Source organism: Engraulis encrasicolus, chromosome 4 (genome assembly GCF_034702125.1).
Source record: "Engraulis encrasicolus isolate BLACKSEA-1 chromosome 4, IST_EnEncr_1.0, whole genome shotgun sequence".
In the NCBI taxonomy this organism is placed as follows: domain Eukaryota; kingdom Metazoa; phylum Chordata; class Actinopteri; order Clupeiformes; family Engraulidae; genus Engraulis; species Engraulis encrasicolus.
The window spans coordinates 16776664-16794900 of NC_085860.1; the positions used below are offsets into that span (position 1 = coordinate 16776664).

The 18237-nt window shown below is 45.8% G+C and overlaps 1 protein-coding gene across 1 annotated transcript in view; it reads right to left on the bottom strand.

Annotated features, from left to right (window-relative positions):
* The window catches only part of spon1b (spondin 1b), a 122674-nt gene that overhangs the window by 10735 nt on the left and 93702 nt on the right, over positions 1-18237 (bottom strand). Inside the window, exons 9-13 of the mRNA XM_063196817.1 lie at positions 15693-15833; positions 10259-10334; positions 8317-8499; positions 407-577; positions 150-317 (exon numbers count right to left, since the gene is read on the bottom strand). Of these exons, the coding sequence (XP_063052887.1) occupies positions 150-317; positions 407-577; positions 8317-8499; positions 10259-10334; positions 15693-15833 (739 nt within the window). The remainder of the gene's footprint in view (positions 1-149; positions 318-406; positions 578-8316; positions 8500-10258; positions 10335-15692; positions 15834-18237) is intronic.

Sequence of the window (18237 nt, forward strand, 5' to 3'; positions counted from 1 at the left end):
TTAGTAGCCTAGGGAGCTGTCTGAAGAGGTCAAAATTCACAATTTAGGAGCGTTTTTATTTTTAAAAAATCTCATCTGGGGGAGACCCCACTAGTTTGTGCTTACCAACATCACACCCCCCAAAACCGCCACTGGTGTACAGTACTTACGGCACTCGGGCATCATGCACTTGTCCACCTCCTCCAGCGGGGCGCGGCAAACGGAGCCGTCAGAGGGGGGCATCTTCATCATGCGCTGCCGCCGCTTCATGCCCATCCCACAGGTGGCGCTGCAGGGCTCCCACTCATTCCACTCGGTCACCACACAGCTGCCTGGGGCTGCAGGGGGGTAAATGGTGGTAAATGGACTGCATTTACTCCTTGGAGCAGAGGTGTCAAAAGTAAAAGTACTTTTGTGGTGTAATTACCACAGTCCTCGTTGACGGTGCACTTCTCAATCTCCTCGGTGGGCAGTGTGCAGACAGAGCCGTCCTCGGGGAACTGCTTGACGTAGCGCTCACGCGATCTCATGCCCATCCCACAGGTGGCGCTGCAGGGGGACCAGCTGATCCACTCAGACATCATGCAGGTGGAGGACTCTGGAGAGAGGAAGAAGAGAAGGGGGGAGGGGTTTCGGGGGATAAAATTCAGATAGGTTGACTTATAGGTTGACACAACATACTGTAGGCTATGTTTTTTAACTTTTCATTTTTTAATTTCTAATCTATATAGGCTACTGCAGTGGTTCCCAAACTGGGGGTCGGGACTCGTAGGGGGATCGCGGACTTTGCATAATACACGGAAATCAACAGGTTAACAGCTAACATAATTCCATACATTGGTTAGTACCAGTATTCACTTGGTATGGTATGGTATTTGCTTTCCTGTGAATTTCTAGCAATATTAGCAATATTAAAAAACATGCTAAAAATACGGGGGTTGGGGGCGTCGACATAACATACATAGCCATGTGGTTCCCAAACTTTTTCAGTGGGGACCCCCTTTTGGATCTGAGTAGACCTTCTGTGCATATTGTTGTGCTAGTCTGTATGTTTAGACACATTCCCTTCAGGGCAATAACGGTTTCATTCCTTCATCCATTCTTTCATTCATTCTTTCATTCATTCATTCATTCATTCCTTCATTCATTCATTCATTCATTCATTCATTCATTCATTCATTCATTCATTCAAAGACTGGACAGAAAGGCATACACCAACACACATCAGACTTGGTTTCCTGGTGATTTGGCTGTTTTTATTGGGAGATGGAGAAGTCCTAGCAAGCTGTTCCACCAGACATTCCCACACAAGTTCCCTTTTCAAGCTTCCGGAAGTGCAGTTGCATACAACTAAACTAAACTCATTGGATAAAAAACACCACCAGCAAGAATGAGATTTTTTTTCCCACAAAAAAGTCTTTTTTATATGCTTTGACCTTTTAACCTGGAACAAAATAGAATGTGTTTTTGCTATGTATCTGAAAATGTATTCCGCAGAACCAGGTAACACACCAATTCCAACAAAGTAACCTGAAGTTGAACTCGACACCCAAGTTGGTTTGGAACATCTCCCCCTCTCGTACTTACTATGAAGAGTAAGGTTGCCAACCATCCCTTGAAATACGGAACTGTACCGTATTTAGAAACAAATGTACGGTTCCCTTTATTCTTTTTCCCAGGGAGTTGGCAACCCTAATGGAGAATGACTCATGAGTACTTCATATCATGTCTGCACATCTCCTTCTCTTGGGACTGCAGAGGAGAGGAGAGGAGAGGAGAGGAGAGGAGAGGAGAGGAGAGGAGAGGAGAGGAGAGGAGAGGAGAGGAGAGGGGAGGGGAGGAGAGGAGAGGCACAAGGAGGAGTGTAGTAGAAAGGATAGGGCAGGAGAGGAGAGGAGAGGAGAAGAGAAGGGGTTGGGAGGAGAGGAGAGGAGAGGAGAGGAGAGGAGAGGAGAGGAGAGGAGAGGAGAAGGGGTTTGGAGGAGAGGAGAGGCGAGCAGGGGAGAGGAGAGGAGAGGAGTGGAGTGGAGAGGAGAGGAGTGGAGAGGAGAGGCGCAAGGAGGAGTGTAGTAGAGAGGAGAGGGCAGGAGAGGAGGAGAGGAGAGGAGAGGAGAGGAGAGGAGAGGAGAGGAGAGGAGAGGAGAGGAGAGGAGAGGAGCAACCTGTGACTATATTTACTGGATCTCTCAGGGGAACACTTAAGAGAGCTGATCTGTCATTAGTCCTCATTCACACACAAACACAAACACAAACACACGCGCGCACGCACACACACACACACACACACACACACACACACACACACACACACACACACACACACACACATTTTATGTACTTTATTTGATTCCACATTACAAGTTAATATCGATATCAGAATCATGTCGGAAAATTCTCTACTTTAACGACGGCAGTTACGACGGGCACACACACACACACACACACACACAAACTTGATGTCCAGTGCTATCCACATATCCCGTGCTATTACTAAGAAAAAAAGAGAAAAAAGAAAACTCTGAGTCAGTTCTCTGGTAGACCTGAACTCTCTTCACCCCTGTGGGTCCCTGGCCACCTGACTTTGAGCGTGAAAGATGAGGCCGATGATGAGAACACATGACTACACACTATCTCTCTCTTCCGCTCTCTCTCTCTCTCTCTCTCTCTCTCTCTCTCTCTCTCTCTCTCTCTCTCTCTCTCTCTCTCTCTCTCTCGTCTTTAGTACAAACCAGAGCTTAATTATCTCCCAGCTCAGGCTCACAACGCGAATACACAATCCAGTATTGCGGCGAGAGGAACTTTTGTGGGCTTTTTGGTGTTGCGGAGGAAATCTTTCCAGGGATATTTCTGGAAGTAGACTATGCAACAAGAGAAAGGGGTGGCAAACTGCAAAAGGGTGTAAGGGTGGCGTAAATGGGGTGAGTGGTGTATGTGTGTGTGCGTGTGTGTGTGTGTGTGTGTGTCTGTGTGTGTGTGTGTGTGTGTGTGTGTGTGTGTGTGTGTGTCTGTGTGTGTGTGTGTGTGTGTGTGTGTGTGTGTGTGTCTGTGTGTGTGTGTGTGTGTGTGTGTGTGTGTGTGTGTGTCTGTGTCTATGTGTGTGCAGACACTGATGACAGCAGCTAGCCGGTGTGTGTGTGTGTGTCTGTGTGCATGCGCGCACACGTGAGTGCATGCATGGGTGTCTTGCATGGCTGTGTGTGCACGTGCTTATCTGTATGCGTGGCGTCGCTGGCTATGTGTGTGTGTGGCTTAATAAAGCAGAACTAAGTGGATCATTAATAAGGGCTGTGAATAAATGTGGCCCTGGTCGGCCACAACCCCGGAGGTGCCCCTGGGACACCCCAGCCACCAGCCACCAACCTGGGCCCGCGATCAATCAATGCAGCCGGACGCCCTCCAGTACCCGCCCTCCTCTTAATGGACCATTAAATAAAAACAAAGGGGGGCGGCCGGCTGGCGGGTTGGTCGGCTGGGCGGCTGGTGGGTCGGCTGGCTGCGGGTACCAAGGCCGACAAGGGTGGGAGACTAAGGGGTCAGTTATCCAGGGCCCAGGGGGAAGGGGGCCCCCAGAATTGGGTCCTCCTCATTACATTGCATGCATTGGATGAGGGGGCCCTTTCAGATGACTTTGTCCCTGGGCCAGCCAAAGCTCTCAGCGGCCCCGCCAAGGAGGCTCCATCCTCCCGAGTGCGAGTGTCGGCACCTCCTAATCGATAGTGTGAGCGCTGGAGAGAAACAATAGCCTTGAAAGACTCAAAAAGATCACCAATCACATTCTGACACAGGCACAGGGGCCTGACCAACCAACCCCAGGCTGTGTGTGTCAGGTGTAGTGGTGTGTGACTGTGTGTGTGACTGTGTGACTGTGTGACTGTCTGTGTGTGTGTGTGTGTGTGTGTGTGTGTGTGTGTGTGTGTGTGTGTGTGTGTGTGTGTGTGTGTGTGTGTGTGTGTGTGTGTGTGTGTGTGTGTGTGTGTGTGTAGAGTAGAGTAACTTTGTGTGTGTGTGGGTGGGGGGTAGGAAGTAAGAGAAGCTGACTGACAAGGAGCGAAAGAGATAGAGAGAGAGGAAAAGAAAAGAAAAGTTTCTAACTGATTGCCTGTCCACCAAACCAAGGCAAATATGGCGTCTGAAATGATTGCAGCATTAGCTGTCATAGAAACATGGCCATCCCCATACCTCTTAATCCACTGGCCTGACATGGGACAAAGAAAGATACAAAAGGAAATGATGAAAACAGTGCACTGCCAGCTTGTTCGCTTTTACAGCCCTTGGGACTGGGAGGGTTTAATACACTAAGAGTGGAGTAATCTCACGCAACCTTCAAAAAGCGTTTGAAAACTCTTCCTTTCCGAAACAGTTTCACTGCATACTGTAATACTGTAAACCAACCACCATGCTCACCAGCACCGACCTTGCTATGCCTGTATATTCTGTATATGTCTGCCACATGTTGAATGCTGTTGACTTTGTCGTCTACATTTGTGAGTTGGTTAGTTTGGATAAAAGTGTCTCCTACAGTAAGTGTAATGTAATGTAATGTAATGCAGAGTAGACAACAGATAGGGGAACATGAAATGGGCATAAACTGGTAGTAAGTGGAAAAGGGCATAAAGAAAAAAAAATAGCAAAAGGAAGAAAGAAGACATCTACACAAATCCAGCCTCTGCATTCAAATACAAATGCAGCTAGCATTTCCCTCTACAGTGGAAGCCTGGAGGGCCTTTACTAATCTATCTCTTCAAAGCCTCAAGGAGGCCAGGAGGAAGAGGAGAGGAGAGGAGAGGAGAGGAGAGGAGAGGAGAGGAGAGGAGAGGAGAGGAGAGGAGAGGAGAGGAGAGAGTGGGGAAGACTCCAGCCTTGGATGCTTCAGTGAGCAAAGCCATCCAAGTTCTGCCTCCTTTTGCGCCATAAAGTGCAAATGATCTATCGATTCCCTTTAATCATAACAGATTCACCAGCCAGTCCCAGCTTTGGCTCGTCAACTTGTCAGCGTTGGGGAAATCAATGAGCAAGAGCAGATTAAAGCACATTTATATTTTAATGGTGTGTCCTTTGGCACTTGTTAAAAAAAAATTGGGGAAAAATAAAATGCTAACAAACCGCTTCTTTTTAACACCTGTTCGTGCTGTTTGGATCTGATGGCTTGTTCGATCGCTCTGTCAGGGTTATTCGAGGAGAGAAGGCTTTACTGGCCAGCTCCTCCCTGTCACTATTGTTGATGTACGGAGATATTGGATATTGTGAAAAATATGGCTGATTTGATCATGCACGATTTGTGCATGCGCAGCTGTACATTGTGTGTGTGTCTGTGCGTGTGTGTATGAGATAGAGAGAGAGAGAGAGAGAGAGAGAGAGAGAGAGAGAGAGAGAGAGAGAGACAGAGACAGAGACAGACATAGAGAAAGAGACAGAGACAGAGACAGAGACAGAGACAGAGACAGAGACAGAGAGAGAGAGACGAGCAGGGGGTGAGAGGAGGGAGAGCGGGAGAGAAATAAATTGTTGAAGAAGTATGTCTGAAATTAAAGGTAAATAGCCAGAATAGAAGGAGAATTGTTCACTCCTCCATTTGGTGAAGGTTGCACTGCATAATATTCGAGTACCATCCCCAGAGGAACATGTTGCCAGGAAACATGTAGTCGGCCCATATGGTGGCAAGAGTGGTGACCATATGTTTGTGGGCTGTGACATCAAGAGGGCACTTGTCTTGCACTGTGTAATTGTGCAATTTCCATTTTTTTAAAAAGCATAAATTACCATGTAAAAATATGTAATGCACCCATGGCAAAAATGGGCATGTATGAATATGATACTGTACATAATATTCACATCTGAACATACTATTCAAGCTGCAGCTACAGGTACATAAATGGTGAATTCAGATTTGACAAACACCTAAGTTTTTCTTTCAATTGATTTTAAGGCAACATGGCATATGGTGATTTACCTTTATTGTCTCTACAGGAGAGAAATACTGTAGAGAAGTTGCTTTAGATAGAACCTGTGTTCCTCTGCAAATTTGGTTTGTTCAGCGTCACTTGCGTTGCGTTTTCTCTCTTTATATTAGACCTACCAGTAAAACCGCATGCCCAGCTGCCAGAGTGGCACACGCCTGCGGAGCTCGAGGGTAAGGGCCCGTCTGCAGTAAGATGCTGAGATCCATCTGTGCAATGTAATCTAATTTAATTTAATGTCATTTGATACATGCAGAGTGCGATTTGTAGGGGGGGATGGGGGGGATTATCCCCCCTTCTGGTTTTGATATCGCCATTCTTATCATCATTTTAATCACAGTTTAATGTTATTCCATTGATATTGCTTAAAATCTGAAACATATCCCCCCTTCTGGTTTTCTGACAAATCGCACCCTGGATACATGTATGATGTAAAAGTGAAATCCCTCGGCCCTGCCGTGGCCTAATGGTTGGGCACTGGGTTACTACGCCAGCGATCCAATCCTTCCCCATCCATCTCTCCCCACTCATTTTCTGTCTCTCCTCCACTGTCTCGTCAAAAATAAAGGCAAAAAGCCCTAATATATATATATATATATATATATATATATATTAGTGGTGGGCCGTTATCGGCGTTAACGTGCTGCGATAATGTGAGCCTCTTGTCGCGCGATAAAGAAAATATCGCACGTTAATCTATACTCAAAATATGGGTTTGGAGTTTGGGTATGCGCGTCACCATAGCGCTTGATTGACAGACGCTTTCAGACTGCGCTCCAGTCGCTTCTCCTCTCCACCTGTTGCTATCAGCAGACCTAAATATGAACAGGGTTTGCATGCTGAAAACATTAATCTCTCTGCTTTGGTAGGTGTTGTTTTAGTGTTTTTTCGTAAGTGGTAGACTAAAGAGACGTTATTGTTTGAGGTGAAGCATAGAGAGACATTGTGTGAGTAGCCTACCAGCCCGACATAACCTACATTTCCTCACGCATTGCATGGAACACAAACAACTTCCACAAATATTGCCTGTGCCATAATTGCAAAACATTCCGTGTGATATGCATTTTGAAGATTGTCAAACTGAAACTGTCAATATCTACTCTCGCTGCATGTTTGTGTAATTGTATTGCGACCAAGCATTTGCGACTCTTGAGATAGGGCCTACAATAGACGGTAATAATAAACCTCGCGGTTGTCGCGCTTGATTTTTTTTTTTGCAAAGTAAACTGAATTAATTTCAAGTTGTTACTCCTCTGGCATTCTAACTCTGAGAACAACTGTCGAGTTTAGGCCAAATCCCCGAAGGCCAGTGCTGTAGGTTCTAGAAATCCAGCCTGGAGCTGCCGTGGGCTGCTGCTCTGGCTGCTGTGCGCAGAGCTCCTCCTTCTCTTAAAGGAGCGGCTGCTCTTTTTAACAGTCAGTGGCAGATTCTCTCTCTCTCTCTCTCTCTCTCTCTCTCTCTCTCTCTCTCTCTCTCTCTCTCTCTCTCTCTCTCTCTCTCTCTCTCTCTCTCTCTCTCTCCATTAGAAATGCTGAACTGTTGAGGTCATTTTGTTTAAATAGCCTAAATGTTTGATAGATTTATCTGCTGGCCTATTCGCCTATACAACTTATAGCGCTGTTCATTTTGAAATTTCAGTATCTTAACTGTAAATGCTTCCTAACATATTCGACACACTTTACAAATATTGCAGTGATTTTTTTCCATCAGCAAGTATCAACATGACCATTTTTTTGAAGATGAGATGCATTTTGGCAAAAAGAGATGAGCTCTGGTCTAATGCACCTTCTGTCTTAAGAAACTCCACGTTTTTCTTTCGGCATTATTTCGCTAGCATGCCTATTCTGAATAAGCCATTTTGTTAAAGATTAATCTAGATTAATCAGATTAATTTCATAATTACAGTGAGATTAATCTAGATTTAAAAAAATAATCTATGCCCACCCCTAATATATATATATACTGTATGTTAAAAAGTGAAATGGCTCCTCACCCTCGTTGCTGCATCCGGGCCCCATGGGACGTTCAATACATCCCTCTGTGTAGTCTACGTTCCTCTGCACATCTAGTTTGTTCATCATCACTTTTAACCTCTTAGCGCAGAGCCTCTGTTCACCAAAATGGTGATGACCTTAATCTGTGACTTTAATCCCTTAGTGCAGAGCCTATGTTATATGTCTCACCCTCGTTGCTGTATCAGGGCCCCATGCATGACTGGAAGTCCTTGGTGTGTGGGCAAGGGCACCTTCAATGAATCCCTCTGCGTAGTCTGTGGTCCTCTGCACATTTAGTTTGTTCATCACCACTTTTAACCCCTTTAACCTCAGTCTTAATCAGTTATTTAACCTCTTTGCGCAGAGCCTCTGTTATATGTCTCACCTTCGTTGCTGCATCCGGGCCCCATGCATGGCTGGAAGTCCTGGGTGTGGGGGCAGGGGACGCTCAGGTCCAGCTGGGCCTTCAGCATGCGTTGCCTCATGCGGCGTCCCTTGTCACAGCTGGACGAGCTGCAGGCCGACCAGGGGGACCAGTTGGAGTAGATGCACGTCTCCGGGGTGTCATCTGAACCACACACACACACAGAGACACACACAGACACAGACGCAGACACAGACACAGACACACACGCGCACGCACGCACGCACGCACGCACGCACGCACGCACACACACACACACACACAACACAAGCACGCACACACACACACACACACACACACACACACACACACACACACACACACACACACACACACACACACACACACACACACAGAAAAAAACATGAACTAAAGCATAAACAGGGACCAGTTGGAGTAGATGCACGTTTCCGGATTGGAGGAGGAGGAATTTCACATCACACTCATGCATGCACACGCACACACACGCGCACACACACACAAGGCAAGGCAAGGCAAGTTTATTTATATAGCGCATTTCATACACAGGTGCAACTCAATGTATTTCACAAAGTTAACAAATGTAAATGAAAGGAAACAGGGAAGAAAGAAGGAAATAACACACACACGCACGCACGCACGCACGCACGCACACACACACAAACACACACACAGAAAAGTGCATGAACTCAAGCATGCATGCACACACATACGCACCCACATACACATGCAAACCTATTCTCTGAAAAAACATACACAACCAAACATGCATACAAACATCAAGATAAGAATTCAACCACACGCACGCACACAGACACACGCGCACACGCGCACACACACACACACACACACACACACACACACACACACACACACACACACACACACACACACACACACACACACACACACACACACACACACACACACACACACACACACACACACACACACATTTTCGCTCTCTCTCCCCTTCACACACATCCCAACCACCCACGCACAAACACATTCATGTGCTTATTTTTCTTCTGATAAGTTTCAAGGACGCCAAAGTATTTCCTGCAATCACGGAAGGTCAGAAAGTGGTATCTCACTCCCATTCTCTCTCTCTCTCTCTCTCTCTCTCTCTCTCTCTCTCTCTCTCTCTCTCTCTCTCTCTCTATCTCTCCCTCTCTCTCATACAATCTCTTTATCCCTATTACCGTGCCCTAGCAATAGACATCGTCCTCCGTTCTGACGAGAGCACACGGCCTTGGCTTTCAGCAGTGAGAGTAGAGCACAGAAATATCCTGCCCCGCTAACTGCAACGTCTGGACTGGAGAAATCAGCAGAGGCCTGTAATTTGCGGTGTGTGTGATTGTAAATCATATATTAGGGCCCCCTAGTTCTCCATGCAGTGGAGGTGTGTGTGTGTGTGTGTGTGTGTGTGTGTGTGTGTGTGTGTGTGTGTGTGTGTGTGTGTGTGTGTGTGTGTGTGTGTGTGTGTGTGTGTGTGTGTGTGTGTGTGTGTGTGTGTGTGTGTGTTAGTGCTGTGCCTGTGTTTGCATTGGTGTGAGAGAGACAGAAAGAGCTAGAAAGAGACAAAGGATTGTGCATATCTCTGTGTGTGTGTGTGTGTGCGTACATGCATACTGTATGTGCGTGAATGTATTTGTTGGATGGACCCTGCATCTTCTTATCTCGACAGGAGAGGGAGCCATCAGAGAAATTAACCTAGGCTACATGAAACTCTCTCTCTCTCTCTCTCTCTCTCTCTCTCTCTCTCTCTCTCTCTCTCTCTCTCTCTCTCTCTCTCTCTCTCTCTCTCACACACTTTCTCTCCTTCCTTAATTAAACTGTCTCCTAGCCGTGCACTTTCTCAAAATGAGGCGGTGAGCAAATTGAATAAAACACAAACACACACACACACACTGTGGCTACATACCTTCCTTGGGCTCCTCGGGAGCAATATCCGCCACGATATCGTCCACCGTGTCCGGGACGATATTACACTGCTCTCCCTGCGGACGAGAGAGAGAGAGAGAGAGAGAGAGAGAGAGAGAGAGAGAGAGAGAGAGAGAGAGAGAGAGAGAGAGAGAGAGAGAGAGAGAGAGACAGAGAGAGACAGAGGAGAGAGAGAGAGAGAGAGAGAGAGAGATACATAGAGAGAGAGAGAGAGAGAGAGAGAGAGAGAGAGAAAGAGAGAGAGAGATAGAGGTAGATAGATACACAGAGAGAGAGAGAGAGAGAGAGAGAGAGAGAGAGAGAGAGAGAGAGAGAGAGAGAGAGAGAGAGAGCATGGTTGAGCATCACAGATACAGATCTGCAATTTGGCATCTGATCTCTATCAGGTGTGGGAGATAAATTGGAGGAAGCAGGAGGACAGATAAATTATCAGACTATATGTATGTAGCCTTGTATACATATGTTAAGGTGTGTGTATGAAACACTGTATGTGATTAGCTTGTTTATGTTTGCCCATATATATAGTATGTACAGTGTGTGTGTGTGGTGTGTGTGTGTGTGTGTGCACGTGTGTGTGTGCACATGCTTTCTACGTGTGTATTTTACATGTGTGTACTTGTCAGTAAAGACCAAATGTGTATGGTACTGTTTGTGTGTTTTAACGTGTTTACATGTATACAGTATGCATTGGTTTACCGGTGTCCTTGGACGTGTGTAGGAAAGCATGCTTGCAAAGCTTGTGGACAGGCGTGATAGTATAGAGTTCTTCAGTAACGCGGAAGCATGTAGTAGATTGTAGTCTTTCATGTTAGCATTTAAGGACTTCCTGGTTCGTATCGGCTTCCGGCCTCCATTGGGAATGAATAGGGGCCAGTTTCAAATAAGCTCCGAGTGCAAGCACGCGCTTAGCAAACCCCCGCAAACTGTCGAGGGTGTTAAAAATAGGCTGTAGGTATGACATGGTTGATCATTTTGTGTCAAACTTCGACATAAATACGATGTTGCGTCCATATGCTAAACCCGGAAACTTTTGGCGACTACAGAAGCGGCGCCTGTATCTAACGTCATGTACGTGCGGAGGGTTGTACCCATGGCAACCAAAGGAAAGTATGTAGTTCGGAAGTTTTAATGATCAGAGAGGGGTTAGCAATATTGAATTATAATCGTCATGATTTAACATGTGAATACACCAACATGATGATACGATCCGTTCCACTAATGAGAAAGGGATGCGGGGACACGCCAATGTTCGTTGTTGGCGTGCAACTTATATTTTTGCCAAACCTGAATCTCTATGGCGTGTTGCAATGTAAAAAAATCGCCATAGAACCGGAAGTCCAAACGCCGCATACAAGTTGACGTCAACGCTGAAGAACTCTATTACACTGGGAGGCAGTATACCCACAATCCCTGTGGCCAGAAGCTGAGATGCCTCCCAGATGTGTGACTGACACAGAGGAAACATCTGCGCTTTACCAACCCTAGTTACTGTAAAATCGCTAGGGTTGTCGTATCGGATCGGATGGATCGGATCGGCTGCCGATATTGGCAAAAAAATGCGGATCGTTATCGGATCGGCAGGCACGGAAAAATCTGATCCATAATTCGATCCATTTTCCTGTTTTGTGTTTATTAATATTTGAAAAAACAGGTCAGTTTCTCATTAAAAACCATTGTGTATTACTCAAATTCACCTAATTCAGTTGGCTAGTTGTTACTAAGAGTAAAAACCCTTTTCAACATGACTGTGACAGCAAAGTAAGTAGGCTAAATAACTTTCAACTTAAATACTCCGATAGGCCGGTATCGGTATCGGCCGGTATCGGAATCGGATCGGAAGTGAATTAAAATATCTGTATCGGATCGGAAGTGCAAAAACCTGGATCGGGACATCTCTAAAAATCGCTAGGCCTTTTTGACAAGGACCAGCTCCAAAGCTCCCTCTCTCTCTCTCTCTCTCTCTCTCTCTCTCTCTCTCTCTCTCTCTCTCTCTCTCTCTCTCTCTCTCTCACTCACACACAAACATTTGGTCCATGACTGTAAAATCGCTGGGCCTATTTGACAAAGACCACCTCAAGAGCGCACCCTCTCTCTGTCTCTCTCTCTCTCTCGGTCTCTCTCTATCTCTCTCTCTCTATCGGTCTATGGCTCTGGGGGATAACATTATGGGGATTACGGACACATGTTTGTGGAGGGGGAAAGGGGAGAACATGGCACGCAGGGCACAGGAGACATGTGTGGGGAGTACTGTAAGTACACTTGTGAGTAAGTGAATGAAGTGAGTGTGTGTGTGTGTGTGTGTGTGTGTGTGTGTGTGCGTGTGTGTGTGTGTGTGTGTGTGTGTGTGTGTGTGCGCGTGTGTGTGTGTGTGTGTGTGTGTGTGTGTGTGTGTGCGTGCGTGTGTGTGTGTGTGTGTGTGTGTGTGTGTGTGTGTGTGTGTGCCTGTGCATGCATGTGTCCGTGAATGTGTGCATGTTTGCTTGCAGAGATTATTCGCCCCACAGCGGCTATGAGTCAGTCAGGCCTATAAGAGCCTCAATCATGACACCTGAAACAGCAGCAGGAGCAGGGAGGCGTTTAGTGTGTGTGTGTGTGTGTGTGTGTGTGTGTGTGTGTGTGTGTGTGTGTGTGTGTGTGTGTGTGTGCGTGCGCGTGTGTGTGTGTGTGCGCTGGCTGCCAGACATGCACCACCTGATGATTATGGGCCATTACTGCAATCACTCTCACCTGCTCTTATATGTCTTTGAGGTCACCTGCAAATGTATGTTTAAACACACCACACAGTGCTCTTCTATCTACTGATCAACCCTTCGCACGGAAAATCACCACACCGCAGCCTCTTGCGTACATGCTAGTTTTTGAGGTCACTTTCACACATGTGCAGTGCACTATGTGAGCACAATGCTGCTCTATCTACAGATCAACTCTAAGCAGGAAACATCAGCAGCGTATGCGTCACTTAAAGCCCTTCGTGTAGAACCTGTCTCATAACCAGGGCTATGAATTAACTTTTCTCATCACTAGCCAAATTTGGCCTGTAGATGTTAATCACCCTAGCCAAACATATACTTGCCATCAGTAAAAGTGTCTAGTAGTGAGATCTCTCTTCTACCAACCAAACTGGATTTTCACGAGCATTTGGTCGGTTGGATGGTGTTTATTTACAGCCCTGATTATAACCTTACTGTCACCACAAGTGTAATGACCAAGTCCTAGTTTGTTACTTAAGAATCTATCTCAGCAATATCAACGTTATGGTGTAATGTCATTGTTATACGTAATGTGGTCATGATGTAGTTTCAGTTTCAGCAAAGAGTCAGTTGCCTGATGGGCTTCGGATCAGAGGGTTGCATGTTCAAATCCCACCCGTCCACTCCCTACTGCACTTCATGGCTGAAGTGCCCTGGAAGCAAGGCACCTAACCCCATATTGCTCCAAGGACTGTAACAATTACACTGAACTTAAAAAAAGAATTTAAAGTCATTTTGGATTTTTAGAAAAGCATTAGCTAAGTGTAATGTAAAGAAATGTAAAAGAGTGAATGGGGCCTTTGATCGTCCCATCTGTAGAAAGAGGCTACCGAGTTTGGGATTTTGTCTCGCAACATTCTGTGTGTTTACTTCTTCCTTCTTTGTCATTTTTTCCCTTTTGATTTTGTTTTTCATCCCTATTCATATCAAAAATTGATTCTGGATGAAACCTGACCTGACCTCAGATAAAAAGAAAGTTAACTGCAAAATATCATTCTATGATCAAAATATAAGCAACTGTAGTTTTATTTTTACTGCAATCTGATGTGAAGTGCAGACATAGTGCCGATGATGATAATGGAGGACGGAAATCACTTTTCGGAGGCTTTAGCACTCTATGTTTTCAATCTGCAGGGCGAGACATGTCATCAAAAATGGTGTCGGGCTAGATTGGCTGTATTACATCTAAGTGTGTGTGTGTGTGTGTGTGTGTGTGCATATTATATCTAAGTGTGTGTGTGTGTGTGTGTGTGTGTGTGTGTGTGTGTGTGTGTGTGTGTGTGTGTGTGTGTGTGTGTGTGTGTGTGTGTGTGTGTGTGTATTACATCTAAGTGAGTGTCCTTAATGCATTAGACTAGAGCAGGGGTGTCAAACATACGGCCCGCGGGCCGCATCCGGCCCGCGGAAGGGTTCCATCCGGCCCGGATGTAAAAAAAAAAAAAAAAATTCTTTTTTTTTTTTTTTTTTTTTTTTTTTTTCAATTAAATAACCGAAATGCGCAATTACGGCCCTCGGGGCAAAAATCGAAACCTGCATGACATTAACCCAATGGTCCCTCTGTTACACTGTATATATGTAGTAAAGTGCACCTCACACTTCTATTATAAATAGTGAATTTGTACTGTAACAGGCATTTCATAAAGCTCATATATTATAGACCTCATATATAGAGATAAAATGTTAATACTTCTTATTCGTATTGTATTGGTATTGGTTGTAATTAAATAATATATATAATAGGATTTGTATTGGTTCCTATTAAGCTCAAACTGGAAACGGGATGTTAGAATGCGTGAAAATGCAGGAAATTACATATAAGAAATAAAAAAATTTTGGGTAAACCCCCAGACCCCCTGCCAAAATGAACTGTCCCATATTTAATTAATTGACGGTTGCCAATGAATGAATGAAGTCAAGGAAATTTTGCATAGGATTATCAGTATTGCATTGCTTTCTACATATTCAACACACTTAAAACGTGATAGTACTGAACACTAATCCTCTGCTTTACGTTTTTTTTTTTTTTTTTTTTTGCGATGATGTTACTAATGCGGCCCGCTTGAGGTCCACATGGGTTGTATGCGGCCCCCGGACCAAAATGAGTTTGACACCCCTGGACTAGAGTGTACCTCTCCACTGAAGATAGTCAGTAGTGAAGCGTGAAGAGGAGAGGACGAGCATGAGGATGTGTGTGTCAGAGTGTGTGTGTGTGTGTGTGTGTGTGTGTGTGTGTGTGTGTGTGTGTGTGTGTGTGTGTGTGTGTGTGTGTGTTTGTGTGTGTGTGTGTTTGTGTGTCTGTGCGTGTGTGTTTGTTTGTGTATGTGCATGCGTGCTTATGTGTGTTGATGTGTGTGTGTGCATGCGTAAATTCGTTTGCGTGTGTAGGTGCGCATGAGTGCGTGTGCATGTGCGTGTGTATTTACGAAAAGGAACAGTGGTATGGTACCTTGCGGACGATGCGCTCCACTATCACCCGGAGGCGCCACAGTATGTATGTGTGTGTGTGTGTGTGTGTGTGTGTGTGTGTTAACTTAACTAACTTTACTTTATTTGTTCAGGACATTGCACATTAATGAACATATACATACATGTACATGTAAACATGCCAGATTGTAGCCCAAGGGCTAATTTCCATCTGGTGTCCAATAGTGTGTGTGTGTGTACCTTGCGGGCGATGCGCTCCACTATCACCCGGGCCACAGGGGTGATGGGGCCCCCCTCTGGGTCGTAGAAGGGGCTCTGGGGGTGGTCCAGGCTGGTCAGGGGGCGGATCCTCTCCTGGGGCAGCAGGGGCTTATTGGGGGACTGCAACAGGCAAAAGAGAGAGAGAGAGAGAGAGAGAGAGAGAGAGTGAAGAGAGAGAGAGGGAGAGAAAAGAGAGAGAGGGAGAGAGAGAACATGAGTGAAAGTGAGAGTGAAAGTGAGACAAACAAGACGATGGAAAATCCAGAGTAACATCATATTGAATTAAGTTGACTTGGATTGCTTAAATTGAGTACAGAAGATAGAAACTGAGAGAGAAACCACAGCTACGTATATATTACAGCAGGCAGGGCTGCGTGTTAGCTTGGCAGACTGGGGTCAGTATAGGCCGCTATACTGTTTGTACACAGATGTCACGTAATCGGGCTGCATGCAATTGTTGGAGCGAAATCTGCAATCTTACACACATTTGTAAAGAAACTAGGGTTACACTTTATTTGACGCCGGCTTGGTAATGGATGACATAACAGTGTCATAATAGTGTCAAAACCGAGTCATAAACATGGTGTCAGTGTCATATATGTTTTATGGTCATGAAAAGCTGACATTGTTAGAGCGGTCTTTGCCATAACCGAATGGTATGTGGTGTGGTGCGGTGCGGTGTGGTGTGGTGGAGTGCGGTGTGTTGCGGTGTGGTGTGTTGTGGTGTGGTGTGGTGGAGTGCGGTGTGATGTGGTGTGGTGTGGTGCAGTCTGGTGTGGTGTGGTGCAGTGTGGTGTGTGTGTGTGTGTGGTGCGGTGCGGTGTGGTGTGGTGTGGTGTGGTGTGTTGTGGTGTGGTGTGGTGGAGTGCGGTGTGATGTGGTGTGGTGTGGTGGAGTGCGGTGCGGTGCGGTGCGGTGTGGTGTGGTGGAGTGTGGTGTGGTGTGGTGTGGTGGAGTGCGGTGACTTGCGGTGTGGTGTGGTGTGGTGTGGTGTGGCACGCTGCAGTGTGGTGTGGTGTGGTGCGGTGTGGTGTGGTGTGGTGGAGCGGGCAGGGCTGACTCCGGTGACTAATGACCAGGGTGGCAGGCAGGCTGTGCGCCTTAAGCTGCCTTAGCTACTCCTCACTCCTCCTGATTTACTATACCTGCCAACTACTACTGCTGCACAGTAAAAAAAGCTGTGCTAATTCAACAGTCACAGAGTCAATTTAACATCTGGCCCCTCTGTAGCAGGGGCCTGACACATTGTCTGCTACTACACTGCTGTCAGGTTTGTAGCAGGGGCCTTTTGCTACTTACTATCTCTTCTCACTGACTCATGTGGTTATTCCAAGTGTGGATGGATGGACGGATGGACGGATGGATGCATGGATGTATGTATGTATGGATGGATGGATGGATGGATGGATGGATGGATGGATGGATGGATGGATGGATGGACAAACATAGAGACAGACACAGACAGACAGACAGACAGACAGACAGACACACAGGCAGACAAACAGACAGAGAGGAAAGTAAAAAGACAGACGTGCAGACAAACAGGCAAGCACACAGACAATGACAGACACAATACAGAAAGAAAACCAGACACACAGATACTGACAGGTATTCCACCTGCTTTTAAAAGTTCAATGTGCAGTATAGAATTTCTTTCATCCCCCACACTACACTCTCTCCAACCACAAACAGGTTCACATGTGTGCTGCCTGGCTGCCTTCGCGCTTCAAAGAGCTCAAATGTCATCCAGGACCACGTGACTCATGTTGGAAAGAGCAAAACATGAAGCCTCCTTCCAACATGTTCCTGACATATTTTCAGATTTTACAGAAAATATAAAGCATAAATCCCAATTCATGGATATAAAAATAAAATGATAACTTAAACTGCTAATTGATTTGTTTGCTTTTATATGGTATATACGTATGTATGTATGTATGTATGTATGTATGTATGTATGTATGTATGTATGTACAGGGCCGCTGACAGCTTTGGCTGGGCCCAGGACAGTGTCCTCTGAAAGGGCCCACAACCCAATACAGTCAATGTAATGAAGACCCAATTATGGGCCCCAATCTCCCTGGGCCCGGGACAACTGACCCCTTTGTCCTCCCTTGTCAGCTTCCCTGTGTATGTATGTGTGCATGTATGTATGTATGTATATATGTATATTTGCTTTGTATACACTTAAGAAAGTCAAATTTAAAAGTCATGGTGTTGGTCTGACCATGTTATCCAACACTGTGCGATCTGGCTCTTGATTGTGATTGGCTGATAGCCGCTGTAAATCGGGCGTAAACACACACACCATTTCAAACCATGATTCTCCGCTTCGCATCATGATACAACTTCCCTTACCTGTTATAAATTGAACACAAACCCACGGCCTCTAGTGGCTTATTGCTTAACTTGAATGTTGAATTAACATTGAAAAATAGACTGTGTAGCCCCTTAATGCACGGCGCCGTACCACCTGAGGCACGCTGTAATAGTCATTGAAAGGCTAATTACCATAGTACTACGC